Here is a 20,498-nt window from a genome sequence, read left to right as displayed (position 1 = left end):
ACACACACAGTCTCTCACTAGGGTATAGTCTCACACACACACACACAGTCTCTCACTGGGGTATAGTCACACACACACACACACACACACACAGTCTCTCACTGGGGTATAGTCACACACACACACACACAGTCTCTCACTGGGGTATAGTCACACACACACACACAGTCTCTCACTGGGGTATAGTCACACACACACACACAGTCTCTCACTGGGGTATAGTCACACACACACACACAAACAGTCTCTCACTGGGGTATAGTCACACACACACACACACACACACACAGTCTCTCACTGGGGTATAGTCACACACATACACACACAATCACAGTCTCTCACTGGGGTATAGTCACACACACACACACACAGTCTCTCACTGGGGTATAGTCACACACACACACACACACAGTCTCTCACTGGGGTATAGTCACACACATACACACACAAACACAGTCTCTCACTGGGGTATAGTCACACACACACAAACACAAACACAGTCTCTCACTGGGGTATAGTCACACACATACACACACAAACACAGTCTCTCACTGGGGTATAGTCACACATACACACACAAACACAGTCTCTCACTGGGGTATAGTCACACACAAACACAAACACAGTCTCTCACTGGGGTATAGTCACACACATACACACACAAACACAGTCTCTCACTGGGGTATAGTCACACACATACACACACAAACACAGTCTCTCATTGGGGTATAGTCTCACTCACGAACGCGCACACACAATCACAGTCTCTCACTGGGGTATAGTCACACACACACACACAGTCTCTCACTGGGGTATAGTCACACACATACACACACAAACACAGTCTCTCACTGGGGTATAGTCACACACATACACACACAAACACAGTCTCTCACTGGGGTATAGTCACACACATACACACACAAACACAGTCTCTCACTGGGGTATAGTCACACACACACACACAGTCTCTCACTGGGGTATAGTCACACACATACACACACAAACACAGTCTCTCACTGGGGTATAGTCACACACATACACACACAAACACAGTCTCTCACTGGGGTATAGTCACACACATACACACACAAACACAGTCTCTCACTGGGGTATAGTCACACACATACACACACAAACACAGTCTCTCACTGGGGTATAGTCTCACACACACACACACAGTCTCTCACTGGGGTATAGTCACACACACACACAGTCTCTCACTGGGGTATAGTCACACACACACACACAGACTCTCACTGGGGTATAGTCACACACACACAGTCTCTCACTGGGGTATAGTCTCACACACACACACACAGTCTCTCACTGGGGTATAGTCACACACACACACACACACACAGTCTCTCACTGGGGTATAGTCACACACACACACACACAGTCTCTCACTGGGGTATAGTCACACACACACACACAGTCTCTCACTGGGGTATAGTCACACACACACACACAGTCTCTCACTGGGGTATAGTCACACACACAAACAGTCTCTCACTGGGGTATAGTCACACACACACACACAGTCTCTCACTGGGGTATAGTCACACACATACACACACAATCACAGTCTCTCACTGGGGTATAGTCACACACACACACACACAGTCTCTCACTGGGGTATAGTCACACACACACACACACACAGTCTCTCACTGGGGTATAGTCACACACACACACACACAAACACAGTCTCTCACTGGGGTATAGTCACACACATACACACACAAACACAGTCTCTCACTGGAGTATAGTCACACACACACACACACACACACAAACACAAACACAGTCTCTCACTGGGGTATAGTCACACACATACACACACAAACACAGTCTCTCACTGGGGTATAGTCACACATACACACACAAACACAGTCTCTCACTGGGGTATAGTCACACACAAACACAAACACAGTCTCTCACTGGGGTATAGTCACACACATACACACACAAACACAGTCTCTCACTGGGGTATAGTCACACACATACACACACAAACACAGTCTCTCATTGGGGTATAGTCACACACACACACACACACAAACACAGTCTCTCACTGGGGTATAGTCACACACACACACACAGTCTCTCACTGGGGTATAGTCACACACATACACACACAAACACAGTCTCTCACTGGGGTATAGTCACACACATACACACACAAACACAGTCTCTCACTGGGGTATAGTCACACACATACACACACAAACACAGTCTCTCACTGGGGTATAGTCACACACACACACACAGTCTCTCACTGGGGTATAGTCACACACATACACACACAAACACAGTCTCTCACTGGGGTATAGTCACACACATACACACACAAACACAGTCTCTCACTGGGGTATAGTCACACACATACACACACAAACACAGTCTCTCACTGGGGTATAGTCACACACATACACACACAAACACAGTCTCTCACTGGGGTATAGTCACACACATACACACACAAACACAGTCTCTCACTGGGGTATAGTCACACACACATACACACACAAACACAGTCTCTCACTGGGGTATAGTCACACACATACACACACAAACACAGTCTCTCACTGGGGTATAGTCACACACATACACACACAAACACAGTCTCTCACTGGGGTATAGTCACACACACACACACAGTCTCTCACTGGGGTATAGTCACACACATACACACACAAACACAGTCTCTCACTGGGGTATAGTCACACACACATACACACACAAACACAGTCTCTCACTGGGGTATAGTCACACACATACACACACAAACACAGTCTCTCACTGGAGTATAGTCACACACACACACAGTCTCTCACTGGGGTATAGTCACACACATACACACACAATCACAGTCTCTCACTGGGGTATAGTCACACACATACACACACAAACACAGTCTCTCACTGGGGTATAGTCACACACATACACACACAAACACAGTCTCTCACTGGGGTATAGTCACACACATACACACACAAACACAGTCTCTCACTGGAGTATAGTCACACACACACACAGTCTCTCACTGGGGTATAGTCACACACATACACACACAATCACAGTCTCTCACTGGGGTATAGTCACACACATACACACACAAACACAGTCTCTCACTGGGGTATAGTCACACACACACACACACACAAACACAGTCTCTCACTGGGGTATAGTCACACACATACACACACAAACACAGTCTCTCACTGGGGTATAGTCACACACATACACACACAAACACAGTCTCTCACTGGGGTATAGTCACACACACACACACACACACAGTCTCTCACTGGGGTATAGTCACACACATACACACACACACACAGTCTCTCACTGGGGTATAGTCACACACATACACACACAAACACAGTCTCTCACTGGGGTATAGTCACACACATACACACACAAACACAGTCTCTCACTGGGGTATAGTCACACACACACACACACACACAGTCTCTCACTGGGGTATAGTCACACACATACACACACACACACAGTCTCTCACTGGGGTATAGTCACACACATACACACACAAACACAGTCTCTCACTGGGGTATAGTCACACACATACACACACAAACACAGTCTCTCACTGGGGTATAGTCACACACATACACACACAAACACAGTCTCTCACTGGGGTATAGTCACACACACACACACAGTCTCTCACTGGGGTATAGTCACACACATACACACACAAACACAGTCTCTCACTGGGGTATAGTCACACACATACACACACAAACACAGTCTCTCACTGGGGTATAGTCACACACATACACACACAAACACAGTCTCTCACTGGGGTATAGTCACACACATACACACACAAACACAGTCTCTCACTGGGGTATAGTCACACACATACACACACAAACACAGTCTCTCACTGGGGTATAGTCACACACACATACACACACAAACACAGTCTCTCACTGGGGTATAGTCACACACATACACACACAAACACAGTCTCTCACTGGGGTATAGTCACACACATACACACACAAACACAGTCTCTCACTGGGGTATAGTCACACACACACACACAGTCTCTCACTGGGGTATAGTCACACACATACACACACAAACACAGTCTCTCACTGGGGTATAGTCACACACACATACACACACAAACACAGTCTCTCACTGGGGTATAGTCACACACATACACACACAAACACAGTCTCTCACTGGAGTATAGTCACACACACACACAGTCTCTCACTGGGGTATAGTCACACACATACACACACAATCACAGTCTCTCACTGGGGTATAGTCACACACATACACACACAAACACAGTCTCTCACTGGGGTATAGTCACACACACATACACACACAAACACAGTCTCTCACTGGGGTATAGTCACACACACACACACACACAAACACAGTCTCTCACTGGGGTATAGTCACACACATACACACACAAACACAGTCTCTCACTGGGGTATAGTCACACACATACACACACAAACACAGTCTCTCACTGGGGTATAGTCACACACACACACACACACACAGTCTCTCACTGGGGTATAGTCACACACATACACACACACACACAGTCTCTCACTGGGGTATAGTCACACACATACACACACAAACACAGTCTCTCACTGGGGTATAGTCACACACATACACACACAAACACAGTCTCTCACTGGGGTATAGTCACACACACACACACACACACAGTCTCTCACTGGGGTATAGTCACACACATACACACACACACACAGTCTCTCACTGGGGTATAGTCACACACATACACACACAAACACAGTCTCTCACTGGGGTATAGTCACACACATACACACACAAACACAGTCTCTCACTGGGGTATAGTCACACACATACACACACAAACACAGTCTCTCACTGGGGTATAGTCACACACACATACACACACAAACACAGTCTCTCACTGGGGTATAGTCACACACATACACACACAAACACAGTCTCTCACTGGGGTATAGTCACACACACACACACAGTCTCTCACTGGGGTATAGTCACACACATACACACACAAACACAGTCTCTCACTGGAGTATAGTCACATACACACACAGTCTCTCACTGGGGTATAGTCACACACATACACACACAATCACAGTCTCTCACTGGGGTATAGTCACACACATACACACACAAACACAGTCTCTCACTGGGGTATAGTCACACACACATACACACACAATCACAGTCTCTCACTGGGGTATAGTCACACATACACACACACACAAAATTACAGTCTCTCACTGGGGTATAGTCACACACACACACACAAACACAGTCTCTCACTGGGGTATAGTCACACACACGAACGCGCGCACACACACACACAAACACAAACAGTCTGTCACTGGGGTATAGTCTCACACACACACACAAACACAGTCTCTCACTGGGGTATAGTCACACACACACACACAGTCTCTCACTGGGGTATAGTCACACACACACACACAGTCTCTCACTGGGGTATAGTCACACACACACACACAGTCTCTCACTGGGGTATAGTCACACACATGTGCACGTGCACACACAGTCTCTCACTGGGGTATAGTCTCACACACGTGCGCACACACACACACACACACTCTCTCTCTGTCTGTCTCTCTCGCTCACACTGGAGTACACTTCACTCCCTCTCGGCAGGATTTGTATTTCGATGAAGAGCTGGTTGGGAAACGGAAGAAGTTGAGGCGGAAGCTGCCAAGCTCAGCGGCCATTTCCCGTGGAGGCATCAGCAATGTAAGTGTGTCCTCACTGTTCCAGCTGTGTGTGAGAGCGGCCCCATGCTGATCCGGCTATCGCTCTATCACTGTACTATCATCATAGCTCCATCAGGATCTTATACCAGCTGCAGGTTCATCAGGATCAGGACCACATTGTAGCTGGGCTGTGATGGGGACCAGGCCGTAGCTGGGCTGTGATGGGGACCAGGCCGTAGCTGGGCTGTGATGGGGACCAGGCCGTAGCTGGGCTGTGATGGGGACCAGGCCGTAGCTGGGCTGTGATGGGGACCAGGCCGTAGCTGGGCTGTGATGGGGACCGGGCCGTAGCTGGGCTGTGATGGGGACCAGGCCGTACCTGGGCTGTGATGGGGACCGGGCCGTAGCTGGGCTGTGATGGGGACCAGGCCGTAGCTGGGCTGTGATGGGGACCAGGCCGTAGCTGGGATGTGATGGGGACCAGGCCGTAGCTGGGCTGTGTTGGGTCCCGGGCCGTAGTTAGGCTGTGATGGGGACCAGGCCGGAGTTGGGCTGTGATGGGGACCTGGCTGTAGTTGGGCTATGATGGGGACCGGGCCATACCTGGCTGTGATGGGGACCAGGCCGTAGTTAGGCTCTGATGGGGACCAGGCCGGAGTTGGGCTGTGATGGGGACCAGGCCGGAGTTGGGCTGTGATGGGGACCTGGCTGGAGTTGGGCTATGATGGGGACCGGGCCGTACCTGGCTGTGATGGGGACCAGGCCATAGTTAGGCTCTGATGGGGACCAGGCTGTAGTTGGGCTGTGATAGGGACCAGGCCGTAGTTAGGCTCTGATGGGGACCAGGCCGTACCTGGGCTGTGATGGGGACCAGGCCGTAGTTGGGCTGTGATCGGGCTGAGGCTATAGTTGGGCTGTGATTGGGAGCAGGCCATAGTTGGGCTGTGATGGGGACCAGGCCGTAGTTGGGCTGTGATGGGGACTGGGCCGTAGTTGGGCTGTGATGGGGACCAGGCTGTAGCTGGGCTGTGACGGGGACTAGGCCGTTGTTGGGCTGTGATCGGGCTGAGGCTATAGTTGGGCTGTGATTGGGAACAGGCCATAGTCGGGCTGTGATGGGGACCGGGCCGTAGTTGGGCTGTGATGGGGACCAGGCTGTAGCTGGGCTGTGATGGGGACTGGGCCGTAGTTGGGCTGTGATGGGGACTGGGCCGTAGTTGGGCTGTGATGGGGACCAGGCCGGAGTTGGGCTGAGATGGGGACCAGGCCGGAGTTGGGCTGAGATGGGGACCGGACCGTAATTGGGCTGAGATGGGGACCAGGCCGGAGTTGGGCTGAGATGGGGACCAGGCCGGAGTTGGGCTGTGATGGGGACCAGGCCGGAGTTGGGCTGTGATGGGGACCTGGCTGTAGTTGGGCTGTGATGGGGACCGGGCCGTAGTTAGGCTGTGATGGGGACCAGGCCGGAGTTGGGCTGTGATGGGGACCTGGCTGTAGTTGGGCTATGATGGGGACCGGGCCATACCTGGCTGTGATGGGGACCAGGCCGTAGTTAGGCTCTGATGGGGACCAGGCCGGAGTTGGGCTGTGATGGGGACCAGGCCGGAGTTGGGCTGTGATGGGGACCTGGCTGGAGTTGGGCTGTGATAGGGACCAGGCCGTAGTTAGGCTCTGATGGGGACCTGGGCCGTAGTTGGGCTGAGATGGGGACCAGGCTGTAGTTGGGGGTGAAGTGGGGAGTCAGAGTGAGGGGTTGTGTGTCTGGGTGTTGGGTCGGGGTCAGGGTAGGTGGTCAGGGTCAGGATTAAGAGCCGGGAGCAGGGTATGGGGTTGTGGGTCAGGGTGAAGGTTCGGATGCCGGGTCGGGGGTCATTGTCAGGGTGAAGAGTTGGGGCAGAGTAAGATGTTGAGTGTCAGGGTGTGGGGTTGGGGGCAGTGTGATGGGTGGACGCTCAGGGTTTGGGGTCAGCGAGAGGGTGAGTTGTCAGGGGGCATGTTGATGTTGGTGCTGGCAGCAATGTACTGGAATGGGAGCTGGGGGAAGGTGATGGGAAGTGAGATAAAGTCAGTGGTGAAGGGATTGAGGGTTCCTTGCGAAGATTAACTTGATGTTTGACTTATTTTGCAGCAACAAAATATTAAACAGAAATTTGTGGCCTTACTCAAAAGATTCCGAGTGTCAGATGAGGTGAGTGTTTGGGTATTTACATGTACAGAGAGAGAGAGAGTTACACACACTCACTCACACAAGTGCACACTCTCACCTATTCACAGACAAACTCTCACATACGGACACACACATTCTCACACATAGACGGGTGCGCGCGTGCACAAACACACACACACTCACTCACACAAGTGCACACTCTCACCTATTCACAGACAAACTCTCACATACGGACACACACATTCTCACACATAGACGGGTGCGCGCGTGCACAAACACACACATACTCACTCACACAAGTGCACACTCTCACCTATTCACAGACAAACTCTCACATACGGACACACACATTCTCACACATAGACGGGTGCGCGCGTGCACAAACACACACACACTCACTCACACAAGTGCACACTCTCACCTATTCACAGACAAACTCTCACACACGGACACACACATTCTCACACATAGACGGGTGCGCGCGTGCACAAACACACACACACTCAGTGAATATCCTGTTCCGATTTGAAGTGTGCTGGGCTTGTCTCATTAACAACCTTTGCCTATTCCCCTCAGGTGTTAGCCCTGGAGCACGTGTCTACGGAGCAGATCCAAGAGGTGGAGGAGGATCTGGACTTGTTGTACGATAGTTTGGAATTGTATAACCCAAGTGACAGTGGTCCTGAGATGGAGGAGACTGAGAGCGTGCTCAGCACGCCGAAACCAAAGCTGAAGTAAGTGAGCACCAGGCCTTTTGGCCTAATATCAGCATTGGGGTCAAATAATGACCCCATCAGCAAAGGAATCAGATATGACAGGCTTCCAGACTCCTCAGGCTAGTCATCACAAAGCTCTGGCACCTTTCCTACAGCTTGATCCCTTGAGGACAATCCTGGAGCTTCAGGCCTGTCCTGGAGCTCAGTCCCTTGAGGCCTGTCCTGGAGCTCAGTTCCTTGAGGCCTGTCCTGGAGCTCAGTTCCTTGAGGCCTGTCCTGGAGTTTGAGGCCTGTCCTGGAGCTCAGTCCCTTGAGGCCTGTCCTGGAGCTCAGTTCCTTGAAGCCTGCCCTGGAACTCAGTCCCTTGAGGCCTGTCCTGGAGCTCAGTCCCTTGAGGCCTGTCCTGGAGCTCAGTTCCTTGAAGCCTGCCCTGGAACTCAGTCCCTTGAGGCCTGTCCTGGAGCTCAGTCCCTTGAGGCCTGTCCTGGAGCTCAGTTCCTTGAAGCCTGCCCTGGAACTCAGTCCCTTGAAGCCTGCCCTGGAACTCAGTCCCTTGAGGCCTTTCCTGGAGATCAGTCCCTTGAGGCCTGTCCTGGAGCTTGAGGCCGATCCTGGAGCTCAGTCCCTTGAGCCTATCCTGGAGCTCAGTCCCTTGAGGCCTGTCCTGGAGCTCAGTCCCTTGAGGCCTGTCCTGGAGTTTGAGGCCTATCCTGGAGCTCAGTCCCTTGAGCCTATCCTGGAGCTCAGTCCCTTGAGACCTGCCCTGGAGCTCAGTCCCTTGAGGCATGTCCTGGAGCTCAGTCCCTTCAGGACTCTCCGGGAGCTTGAGGCCTGTCATGGAGCTCAGTCCCCTGAGGCCTGTCCTGGAGCTCAGTCCTTGAGGCCTGTCCTGGAGCTCAGTCCCTTGAGGCCTGTCCTGGAGCTCAGTCCCTTGGCCTATCCTGGAGCTCACTCCCTTGAGGCCTGTCCTGGAGCTCAGTCCCTTGAGGCCTGTCCTGGAGCTCACTCCCTTGGGGTCTGTCCTGGAGCTCAGTCCCTTGAGGCCTGTCCTGGAGCTCGGTCCCTCAGGGCCTGTCCTGGAGCTCACTCCCTTCGGGCCTGTCCTGGCGCTCACTCCCTTGGGGCCTGTCCTGGAGCTCAGTCCCTTGAGGCCTGTCCTGGAACTCACTCCCTTGGGGCCTGTCCTGGAGCTCACTCCCTTGGGGCCTGTCCTGGAGCTCAGTCCCTTGAGGCCTGTCCTGGAGCTCGGTCCCTCAGGGCCTGTCCTGGAGCTCACTCCCTTGGGGCCTGTCCTGGCGCTCACTCCCTTGGGGCCTGTCCTGGAGCTCAGTCCCTTGAGGCCTGTCCTGGAGCTCACTCCTTGAGGCCTGTCCTGGAGCTCAGTCCCTTGAGGCCTGTCCTAGAGTTTGAGGCCAGTCCTGGAGCTCAGTCCCTTGGGGCCTGTCCTGGAGCTCGGTCCCTCAGGGCCTGTCCTGGAACTCAGTCCGTTGAGGCCTGTCCTGGAGCTCTGTCCCTCAGGGCCTGTCCTGGAACTCAGTCCGTTGAGGCCTGTCCTGGAGCTCTGTCCCTCAGGGCCTGTCCTGGAGCTCAGTCCCTTGAGGCCTGTCCTAGAGTTTGAGGCCAGTCCTGGAGCTCAGTCCCTTGGGGCCTGTCCTGGAGCTCACTCCTTGGGGCCTGTCCTGGAGCTCAGTCCCTTGACGCCTGTCCTAGAGTTTGAGGCCAGTCCTGGAGCTCAGTCCCTTGGGGCCTGTCCTGGAGCTCGGTCCCTCAGGGCCTGTCCTGGATCAGATGGACCAAGGTCTTTTCGTGCAAAAGTGCTTTCCTATAAGCTTTCCTAGTTTTTCTTTGTTTTCCCACATGGGGAGAAAGAAACAAAGAGAGAGAGAGAGAAAAGGAGATGGGTGCTTTCTCCCCTTAGCCAGTCAGAGGGCAGAATTTTCTTCACAGCACCACTGCTGTGCCTGACAAGCCAGTATGTATTGTACAACTCTGTAATGTGTAACATGTAAAACTGTCCTGGTGTTCCACTTCGAGCATTCCAGGTTCCATTTCACTTTATAATCTCCCACTGCTTAATCCATGAGTGTCTCTCTCCTGTTTTTCACTGACTCGTTCTCACTCTCTCTGTCTCTCGCTCCTCAGCTCTCTCTCCATCCATTTCTCTCTCCTTCCCTTCTCCTCAATGATTGACCTTAGTCCCTATCTCTCTTTCTGTCCCTCAGGCCGTTTTTTGAAGGGGTTTCCCAGTCGAGCTCTCAGACTGAGATCGGGAGCCTGAACAGTAAAGGCAGTCTCAGTAAGGAGTTATCCAGCCCAGTAAGTGACTCAAACAGATACTGTGTGTTACAGGGGCGGGGGAAAAGGAAGCTGGTGGTGGTAGTGGAGGAAGGAATTGCCCCCCACACACTCTCTCTCTCTCTCTCTCTCTCTCACACACACAGACTCTCTCTCTGTCTCTCTCACACACACAGACTCTCTCACACACAAACACAGTCTCTCTCTCTCGCTCACACACCCTCTCTCTCTCATTCACACACGCACACAGATTTTCTCTCTCTCACACACATGCTCTCACACACAAACAGTCTCTCTCTCTCTCTCTCTCACACACGCACACAGACAGATTCTCTCACACACAGACACTCTGACACACAGACTCTCTCTCTCTCTCTCACACACAGTCTCTCTCTGTCTCTCTCTCTCACACACGCACACAGACAGATTCTCTCACACACACACACTCTGACACACACAGACTCTCTCTCTCTCACACACACACACACTGACTCTCTCTCTCTCACACACACACACATACTGACTCTCTCTCTCTCTCTCACACACGCACACAGACAGATTCTCTCACACACACACACTCTGACACACACAGACTCTCTCTCTCTCACACACACACACACTGACTCTCTCTCTCTCTCACACACACACACTGACTCTCTCTCTCTCTCTCACACATGCACACAGACAGATTCTCTCACACACAGACACTCTGACACACATAGACTCTCTCTCACACACACACACACTGTCTCTTACACACACACACTGACTCTCTCTCTCTCACACACAAACAGACTCTCTCTCACACACACAGTCTCTCACACGCACACATACACACAGACAGATACAGACTCTCTCTCACACTCACACACCTGCACACAGACTCTCTCTCTCACACAAACACACCCACCCACCCACACACACAGAAATTCAGACACACTCACACACCCGCCCACACACACACACTCTCTCTTTCTCTCTCACACACACCCCCCCCCACATAGATACACATATAGACACTGTCACACACATACACTCTCTCACACACACACACGTACACACTCTCTCTCTCATACATACATACACAGATTCAAACACATACACACAGACTCTCTTACACTGATGCGCACACACACACACTCTCTCACACATACTCAGACACACAGACACAACACACTGATAAACACACACTAGAGATACAGACACACACAGGCACACCCACCCACATAGATACAGGTGTCCACACACACACACAGAGCAGACAGCCATTATAGTAACTCCATTTTCTATCTTCCTTTCGTTGCCGTGATGACCAGCTGGAACCATTGCCATCGGACACACCCTGGACATTTCGTACAAAACTTCAGGAGGAGATACCACCAGAGCCTGAGACCCCGGTAACTGTATCTATAATAGATTTGTAAATTCACCCTCGGCACATGGACATGGTTGGCTGGGTCCCTAGTTGCCCCTTGAGGAAGGTAGCTGTGAGCTGCCTTCTTGACCTGCTGTAGGTAGACCCACACAGTGCTGTTGGAGAGGGAATTCCAGGATTTGGAGCCAGTGACAGACTGAGCTGTAAGGTTTGTGCTGGAAGCTCCAATCTCCACCCATTCCTCTCGATCACACACTCCTGGGTCATCAGAAACTAGAGCATGGGTAGGCCATTCAGCCCCTCAAACCCATCTCTGTAAAACAATGGTTGATCTGCCCCAGGCCTCTACATTATCCTCAACTCCATGATATTTCAAAAATCTACCTGCCTCCGCTTTCAATACATTCAGTGATCTAGCCTCCACAGCTGCCTGGGTTAGAGATTTCTACACAATCCCCCACTTGGTTTCCTCTCCATTTCACCTCCTCTCTTCCTCCCTCTGTCTAGGTCTCCACGTCTCTTGCTCTTTCTATCAGTCTTCTCTCTCTCTCTCTCTGTCTCCATCCATCCCTCTCTCTCTCTCTCTTTCTCAGTCACCATCCCTCTCTGTCTCTCTCTGTCTCCATCCCTCTCTCTCTCTGTCTCTCTCTCTCTCTCAGTCTCCATCCCTCTGTCTCTGTCTCTCTCTCTCAGTCTCCATCCCTCTCTCTGTTTCTCTCTCTCTCTCTCTCTCTGTCTCTCTCAGTCTCCATCCCTCTCTGTCTCTGTCTCTCTCTCAGTCTCCATCCCTCTCTCTGTTTCTCTCTCTCTCTCGCTCTCTCAGTCTCCATACCTCTCTCTCTCTCTCTCTCAGTCTCCATCCCTCTCTGTCTCTCTCTCTGTCTCGCTCAGTCTCCATCCTTCTCTCTCTCTCTCAGTATCCATCCCTCTCTCTCTCTCAGTCTCCATCCTCTCTGTCTCTCTCTCTCTCTCAGTCTCCATACCTCTCTCTCTCTCTGAGTCTCCATCCCTCTCTGTCTCTCTCTCTCTCAGTCTCCATACCTCTCTGTCTCTCTCTCTCTCTTTCAGTCTCCATCCCTCTCTGTTTCTGTCTCTCTCTCTCTCTCAGTCTCCATCCCTCTCTGTCTCTCTCTCTCTCAGTCTCCATACCTCTCTGTCTCTCTCTCTCTCTTTCAATCTCCATCCCTCTCTGTTTCTGTCTCTCTCTCTCTCTCAGTCTCCATCCCTCTCTGTCTCTCTGTCTCTCTCAGTCTCCATTCCTTTCTCTCTCTCTGTCTCTTTCTCTCAGTCTATGTCCCTCTCTGTCTCTCTCTCTCAGTATCCATCCCTCTCTCTCTCTGTCTCCATCCCTCTCTGTCTCTCTCTCTCTGTCTCTCTCTCTCAGTCTCCATACCTCTCTGCCTCTCTCTCTCACTCTCTCAGTCTCCATCCCTCTCTGTCACTCTCTCTCTCAGTCTCCATCCCTCTGTCTCTCTCTCTCAGACTCTGTCCCTCTCTCTCTCTCTCTCTCTGTCTCCATCCCTCTCTGTCTCGCTCTCTCAGTCTCCATCCCTCTCTCTCACTCTCTCTCAGTCTCTGTCTCTCTCTGTCTCTCTCAGTCTCCATTCCTTTCTCTCTCTCTGTCTCTCTCTCTCTCAGTCTCTGTCCCTCTGTCTCTCTCTCTCAGTATCCATTCCTCTCTCTCTCAGTCTCCATCCCTCTCTCTCTCTCAGTATCCATCCCTCTCTCTCTCTCAGTCTCCATCCCTCTCTGTCTCTCTCTGTCTCCATCCCTCTCTGTCTCGCTCTCTCAGTCTCCATCCCTCTCTGTCACTCTCTCTCTCAGTCTCTGTCCCTCTCTGTCTCTCTCTCTCTCTCAGTCTCCATCCCTCTCTCTCTCTCAGTATCCATCCCTCTCTCTCTCAGTCTCCATCCATCTCTGTCTCTCTCTGTCTCTCTCTCTCTGTGTCTCCATCCCCCTCTCTCTCGCTCTCTCTCTCAGTCTCCATCCCTCTCTGTCTCTCTCTCTCTCTCTCTGTCTCCATCTCTCTCTCTCTCTCTCAGTCACCATCCCTCTCTCTCTCTCAGTATCCATCCCTCTCTCTCTCAGTCTCCATCCCTCTCTGTCTCTCTCTGTCTCTCTCTCTCTCTCTCAGTCTCCATCCCCCTCTCTCTCTCTCTCTCTCTCAGTATCCATCTCTCTCTCTCTCAGTCTCCATCCCTCTCTCTCTCTCTCTCTCTCAGTCTCCATCCCTCTCTCTCTCTCTCTCTCTCTCTGTCTCTCTCTGTCTCTCTCTCTCAGTTTCCATCCCTCTGTCTCTCTCTCTCTCTCTCTCTCAGTCTCCATCCCCCTCTCTCTCTCTCTCTCTCTCAGTATCCATCTCTCTCTCTCTCAGTCTCCATCCCTCTCTCTCTCTCTCTCTCTCTCTCTCAGTCTCCATCCCTCTCTGTCTCTCTCTCAGTTTCCATCCCTCTGTCTCTCTCTCTCTCAGTCTCCATCCCTCTGTCTCTCTCTGTCTCTCTCTCTCAGTTTCCATCCCTCTGTCTCTCTCTGTCTCTCTCTCTCAGTCTCCATCCCTCTGTCTCTCTCTGTGTCTCTCTCTCAGTCTCCATCCCTCTCTGTCTCTCTCTCTCAGTCTCCATCCCTCTCTGTCTCTCTCTCTCTCTCTCTCAGTCTTCATCCCTCTCTGTCTCTCTCTCTCAGTCTCCATCCCTCTGTCTCTCTGTCTCTCTCTCTCTCAGTTTCCATCCCTCTGTCTCTCTCTCTCAGTCTCCATCCCTCTCTGTCTCTCTCTCTCAGTCTCCATCCCTCTCTGTCTCTCTCTCTCAGTCTCCATCCCTCTCTGTCTCTCTCTCAGTTTCCATCCCTCTGTCTCTCTCTCTCTCAGTCTCCATCCCTCTGTCTCTCTCTGTCTCTCTCTCTCAGTCTCCATCCCTCTGTCTCTCTCTGTCTCTCTCTCTCAGTTTCCATCCCTCTGTCTCTCTCTGTCTCTCTCTCTCAGTTTCCATCCCTCTGTCTCTCTTTGTCTCTCTCTCTCAGTTTCCATCCCTCTGTCTCTCTCTGTCTCTCTCTGTCTCTCTCTCACAGTTTCCATCCCTCTGTCTCTCTTTGTCTCTCTCTCTCAGTTTCCATCCCTCTGTCTCTCTCTGTCTCTCTCTCTCAGTTTCCATCCCTCTGTCTCTCTCTGTCTCTCTCTCTCTCAGTTTCCATCCCCCTGTCTCTCTCTGTCTCTCTCTCTCAGTTTCCATCCCTCTGTCTCTCTTTGTCTCTCTCTCTCAGTTTCCATCCCTCTGTCTCTCTCTGTCTCTCTCTCTCAGTTTCCATCCCTCTGTCTCTCTCTGTCTCTCTCTCTCTCAGTTTCCATCCCTCTGTCTCTCTCTGTCTCTCTCTCTCAGTTTCCATCCCTCTGTCTCTCTCTGTCTCTCTCTCTCAGTTTCCATCCCTCTGTCTCTCTCTGTCTCTCTCTCTCAGTTTCCATCCCTCTGTCTCTCTCTGTCTCTCTCTCTCAGTTTCCATCCCTCTGTCTCTCTCTGTCTCTCTCTCTCAGTTTCCATCCCTCTGTCTCTCTCTGTCTCTCTCTCTCAGTTTCCATCCCTCTGTCTCTCTCTGTCTCTCTCTCTCAGTTTCCATCCCTCTGTCTCTCTCTGTCTCTCTCTGTCTCTCTCTCTCAGTTTCCATCCCTCTGTCTCTCTCTGTCTCTCTCTCTCAGTTTCCATCCCTCTGTCTCTCTCTGTCTCTCTCTCTCAGTTTCCATCCCTCTGTCTCTCTCTGTCTCTCTCTCTCAGTTTCCATCCCTCTGTCTCTCTCTGTCTCTCTCTCAGTTTCCATCCCTCTGTCTCTCTCTGTCTCTCTCTCTCAGTTTCCATCCCTCTGTCTCTCTCTGTCTCTCTCTCTCAGTTTCCATCCCTCTGTCTCTCTCTGTCTCTCTCTCTCAGTTTCCATCCCTCTGTCTCTCTCTGTGTCTCTCTCTCAGTCTCCATCCCTCCCTATCTCGCTCTCTCAGTTTCCCCCTCTCTCTCTTCCCCCTTTTCTTAATCTCTCTCTCCATTTTTATCTTTCTCTCTCATTATCTTAAAGTCACTCTCTTTCTCTCTCTTTCTGTCTCTCTCTCACGTGCTGTCTTTCAGTCTCCCCCTCTCTTTCTCTCCGCAACCCCTACCTCTCCCTCCCCCTGTGTCTCTGTCTCTCTCTCTCACTCTCTCTCCCTCTCACACTCTCCTGCTCTCATTAATCAGGTCTCAGGGATCTGGATTTGGGTTTGGGATGGGTGATCTCACTGGGACATGCTGACGTTTGGTAATATGTACAATTCACCTGACAGGAACTGTCTGAACAGGAGCTGCACAGTGACCTTAACACGTCAGTAACCAGCCTTGATAAACCTAAACCGCTCACAAAGGGCAGCAAGTCAGAGTCTCAGACCATCGCATCACCCAGGTAGGAAACCTCTTGTGGCCCGGACCACCCCTGCACCCCCCCACCCTACACACACACACACACACACACACACACACAGACACACACACAGACACACACACACACACACACACACACACACACACACACACACTGACTCTCACTGGGGTACGGGCTCACACACACACACACACACACAGACTCTCACTGGGGTACGGGCTCACACACACACACACACACTGACTCTCACTGGGGTACGGGCTCACACACACACACACACACACACACACAGACTCTCACTGGGGTACGGGCTCACACACACACACAGACTCTCACTGGGGTACGGGCTCACACACACACACTGACTCTCACTGGGGTACGGGCTCACACACACACACTGACTCTCACTGGGGTACGGGCTCACACACACACACTGACTCTCACTGGGGTACGGGCTCACACACACACACACACACACAGACTCTCACTGGGGTACGGGCTCACACACACACACACACACAGACTCTCACTGGGGTACGGGCTCTCACACACACACACACACACAGACTCTCACTGGGGTACGGGCTCACACACACACACACACACACAGACTCTCACTGGGGTACGGGCTCACACACACACTGACTCTCACTGGGGTACAGGCTCACACACACACACACACACACACTGACTCTCACTGGGGTACGGGCTCACACACACAGACACACACAGACTCTCACTGGGGTACGGGCTCACACACACACACACACACAGACTCTCACTGGGGTACGGGCTCACACACACACACAGACTCTCACTGGGGTACGGGCTCACACACACACACACACACACTGACTCTCACTGGGGTACGGGCTCTCACACACACACACACACACACAGACTCTCACTGGGGTACGGGCTCACACACACACACACACACACACACACACAGACTCTCACTGGGGTACGGGCTCACACACACACACACACACAGACTCTCACTGGGGTACGGGCTCACACACACACACAGACACACACAGACTCTCACTGGGGTACGGGCTCACACACACACACACACACAGACTCTCACTGGGGTACGGGCTCACACACACACACTGACTCTCACTGGGGTACGGGCTCTCACACACACACACACACACACTGACCCTCACTGGGGTACGGGCTCACACACACACTCACACACACACAGACTCTCACTGGGGTACGGGCTCACACACACACACACACACACACTGACTCTCACTGGGGTACGGGCTCTCACACACACTCACACACACACAGACTCTCACTGGGGTACGGGCTCACACACACACACACACACACTGACTCTCACTGGGGTACGGGCTCACACACAGACACACCCATACACTGACTCTCACTGGGGTACGGGCTCACACACAGACACACCCATACACTGACTCTCACTGGGGTACGGGCTCACACACAGACACACCCATACACTGACTCTCACTGGGGTACGGGCTCACACACACAGACTCTCACTGGGGTATGGGCTCACACACACACAGACTGACTCTCACTGGGGTTTGGGCTCACACACACACACACACACACACACACACACACTGACTCTCACTGGGGTACGGGCTCACACACACACACACACACACACACACTGACTCTCACTGGGGTATGGGCTCACACACACACACACACACACACACACAGACTCTCACTGGGGTACGGGCTCACACACACACACACACACACACAGACTCTCACTGGGGTACGGGCTCACACACAGACACACACACACAGACTCTCACTGGGGTACGGGCTCACACACAGACACACCCATACACTGACTCTCACTGGGGTACGGGCTCACACACACACACACACACACAGACTGACTCTCACTGGGGTTTGGGCTCACACACACACACACACACACAGACTGACTCTCACTGGGGTTTGGGCTCACACACACACACAGACTCTCACTGGGGTACGGGCTCACACACACAGACACACACACACTGACTCTCAGTGGGGTACAGGCTCACACACACACACACACACAGACTCTCACTGGGGTACGGGCTCACACACACACACACACACAGACTCTCACTGGGGTACGGGCTCACACACACACACTGACTCTCACTGGGGTACGGGCTCACACACACAGACACACACACACTGACTCTCACTGGGGTACGGGCTCACACACACACACACACACACACACACAGACTCTCACTGGGGTACGGGCTCTCACACACACACACTGACTCTGACTGGGGTACGGGCTCTCACACACTCACACACACACAGACTCTCACTGGGGTACGGGCTCACACACACACACACACACACACTGACTCTCACTGGGGTACAGGCTCTCACACACACACACACACACACTGACTCTCACTGGGGTACGGGCTCACACACAGACTGACTCTCACTGGGGTACGGGCTCACACACACACACACACACACACACTGACTCTCACTGGGGTACGGGCTCACACACAGACACACCCATACACTGACTCTCACTGGGGTACGGGCTCACACACACACACACACACACACACACACAGACTCTCACTGGGGTACGGGCTCACACACACAGACACACACACACACACACAGACTCTCACTGGGGTACGGGCTCACACACACAGACACACACACACTGACTCTCACTGGGGTACGGGCACACACACACACACACACACAGACTCTCACTGGGGTACGGGCTCTCACACACACACAGACTGACTCTCACTGGGGTACGGGCTCACACACACACACACACACACACACACTGACTCACACTGGGGTACGGGCTCACACACACACACTGACTCTCACTGGGGTACGGGCTCACACACACAGACACACACACACTGACTCTCACTGGGGTACGGGCTCTCTCTCTCTCTCACACACACACACACACACACACACACACACACAGACTCTCACTGGGGTACGGGCTCACACACACACACACACACACACACTGACTCACACTGGGGTACGGGCTCACACACACACACTGACTCTCACTGGGGTACGGGCTCACACACACAGACACACACACACTGACTCTCACTGGGGTACGGGCACACACACACACACACACACACACACAGACTCTCACTGGGGTACGGGCTCACACACACAGACACACACACACTGACTCTCACTGGGGTACGGGCACACACACACACACACACACACACACACACACAGACTCTCACTGGGGTACGGGCTCTCACACACACACACAGACTCTCACTGGGGTACGGGCTCACACACACACACACACACACAGACTGACTCTCACTGGGGTACGGGCTCACACACACACACACACACACACACACACACACACTGACTCTCACTGGGGTATGGGCTCACACACACACACACACACACACAGACTGACTCTCACTGGGGTTTGGGCTCACACACACACACACACACACTGACTCTCACTGGGGTATGGGCTCACACACACACACACACACACACACAGATCCTCACTGGGGTACGGGCTCACACACACACACACACACACACTGACTCTCACTGGGGTACGGGCTCACACACAGACACACACACACTGACTCTCACTGGGGTACGGGCTCACACACACACACTGACTCTCACTGGGGTACGGGCTCACTCACACACACACACAGACTCTCACTGGGGTATGGGCTCACACACACACAGACTGACTCTCACTGGGGTTTGGGCTCACACACACACACACACACACACAC

The 20,498-nt window shown here is 52.5% G+C and overlaps 1 protein-coding gene across 2 annotated transcripts in view; it reads left to right on the top strand.

Moving 5' to 3' along the window:
* Positions 1–20,498, top strand: part of pacs1b (phosphofurin acidic cluster sorting protein 1b) — a 103,536-nt gene that overhangs the window by 28,434 nt on the left and 54,604 nt on the right. For both annotated transcript variants that reach the window (XM_087983556.1, XM_087983557.1), the window contains exons 7-12: positions 5,707–5,802; positions 7,891–7,950; positions 8,506–8,663; positions 10,868–10,961; positions 12,257–12,337; positions 16,616–16,731. In XM_087983556.1, the coding sequence (XP_087839682.1) occupies positions 5,707–5,802; positions 7,891–7,950; positions 8,506–8,663; positions 10,868–10,961; positions 12,257–12,337; positions 16,616–16,731 (605 nt within the window). The remainder of the gene's footprint in view (positions 1–5,706; positions 5,803–7,890; positions 7,951–8,505; positions 8,664–10,867; positions 10,962–12,256; positions 12,338–16,615; positions 16,732–20,498) is intronic.

This window comes from Chiloscyllium plagiosum, unplaced genomic scaffold (genome assembly GCF_037043375.1).
Source record: "Chiloscyllium plagiosum isolate Xiang-an unplaced genomic scaffold, Cpla_swu_hap1 HiC_scaffold_46, whole genome shotgun sequence".
In the NCBI taxonomy this organism is placed as follows: Eukaryota; Metazoa; Chordata; class Chondrichthyes; order Orectolobiformes; family Hemiscylliidae; genus Chiloscyllium; species Chiloscyllium plagiosum.
Note: the sequence above shows the minus strand (reverse complement) of the source record. Positions and strands in the feature narration are given on the sequence as shown.